Raw genomic sequence first — 1559 nt, 5'->3', positions numbered from 1 at the left:
CCTTTCTTAAACATAGGGTGAGACATTCTTACTAATTTGCTAGTCTTATGGCTTGGTGGTAGAAACTGCTAAGGAGCCTTGTGGACCTAGACTTGGCGCTCCGGTACTGCTTGCCGTGCGAGAGAACAGTCTACGACTTGGGTGACTGGAGTCTTGTTTTTATATAAGTTACAGGTCTGTGAGAGCCAGAAATCTTGCTTGTTTGTAGGTGACCAAATACTTATTTTCCACCATAATTTGCAAATAAATTCATAAAAAATCCTACAATGTGATTTTCTGGATTTTTTTTTCTCATTTCGTCTGTCATAGTTGAAGTGTACCTATGATGAAAATTACAGGCCTCTCTCATCTTTTTAAGTGGGAGAACTTGCACAATTGGTGGCTGACTAAATACTTTTTTTGCCCCACTGTATATTGTCAGGAAGCTTGGCCTCAGTGATGTACTGGGCCGTACTCACGACCCTCTTTAGAGCCTTACGGTCAGATGCCGAGCAGTTGCCATACCAGGCGGTGATGCAACCGGTCAGGATGCTCTCGATGGTGCAGCTGTATAACTTTTTGAGGATCTGGGGACCCATGCCAAATCTTTTCAGTCTCCTGAAAATATATAATGGATAGTTGGACACTGGGCTGTCGTAAACGGAATAGTAARTGTCTACCATACAGATAGGAAGGTCGAAAGCAGATGTGAAAAATGAATAGACCCAATCAAAATGAAATGGAGAGGCGGCTGAGTCTCATTCCTTTTAGTTTAATAGTACTGATTTGACCAAACACCAGATACAAGGAAGACACATTCAGATTGTTGCAAGCAAGTCTTCAAAATGATTCCTATAATCTAAAGAGTTCGTGTGATGGTCAACGTCTGTGCAAAAACAGAACAATGATACTTTGTATCGGAGGACTCTACAAAAATCACGAGACAAAAGAGGAGACATGAAGACAATTCATAAAATGTTTTTTGGACTTGCAGTAATATAGCCTAACGCGTATGGAAAAGGGAACGAGGAGTTTGTACAGAAATATGTTTAGGGAGAGTCAGTAGGATGAGCAGTGGAGTGACTGGGCGAGAAGTTGTATTGAGTTATCATCTGTCACTAGCCCTCCATTTAACATCTAATTTCCAACGTCTAGGACAGGAGCAAGACAGTCATTTCACTGAACGGCCCATCTTCGAGGGTTGAGTCGTCTCATGAAGCGCTGGGGGGGAGAAAAGGACAAGAGAAATGTTTTCAACTACAGAAAGAAAGATCATGTTGCTTTTCATCAGCCTGTTGTGTTAACTATGTACATAGTTTAATGTACAGAACCTTTTCCTCTGCGGTATGCTTAGTTTAAAAACATGACATCAGAAGCTATTAGCAACTTGATTGCCTGATATGTGAACAGAGGCTGGTTGCCTGATGTGTGAACAGAGGCTGGTTGCCTGATATGTGAACAGAGGCTGGTTGACTGATATGTGAACAGAGGCTGGTTGCCTGATATGTGAACAGAGGCTGGTTGCCTGATATGTGAACAGAGGCTGGTTGCCTGATATGTGAACAGAGGCTGGTTGCCTG

General features: G+C 42.4%; 1 protein-coding gene across 1 annotated transcript in view; it reads right to left on the bottom strand.

Annotated features, from left to right (window-relative positions):
- Positions 1 to 731: 731 nt before the first annotated feature.
- Positions 732 to 1559, bottom strand: part of LOC112071375 (phosphatidylinositol 3,4,5-trisphosphate 5-phosphatase 1-like) — a 72494-nt gene continuing 71666 nt past the window's right edge. Inside the window, 1 exon segment of the mRNA XM_024138832.2 lies at positions 732 to 1200. Coding sequence (XP_023994600.2) covers positions 1151 to 1200 — 50 coding nt within the window. The 3' untranslated portion in view covers positions 732 to 1150.

Source organism: Salvelinus sp. IW2-2015, unplaced genomic scaffold, assembly GCF_002910315.2.
Source record: "Salvelinus sp. IW2-2015 unplaced genomic scaffold, ASM291031v2 Un_scaffold1598, whole genome shotgun sequence".
NCBI lineage: Eukaryota > Metazoa > Chordata > Actinopteri > Salmoniformes > Salmonidae > Salvelinus > Salvelinus sp. IW2-2015.
The sequence above is the reverse complement of the archived record's forward strand: the minus strand, read 5'-3'. Positions and strand labels throughout refer to the sequence as shown.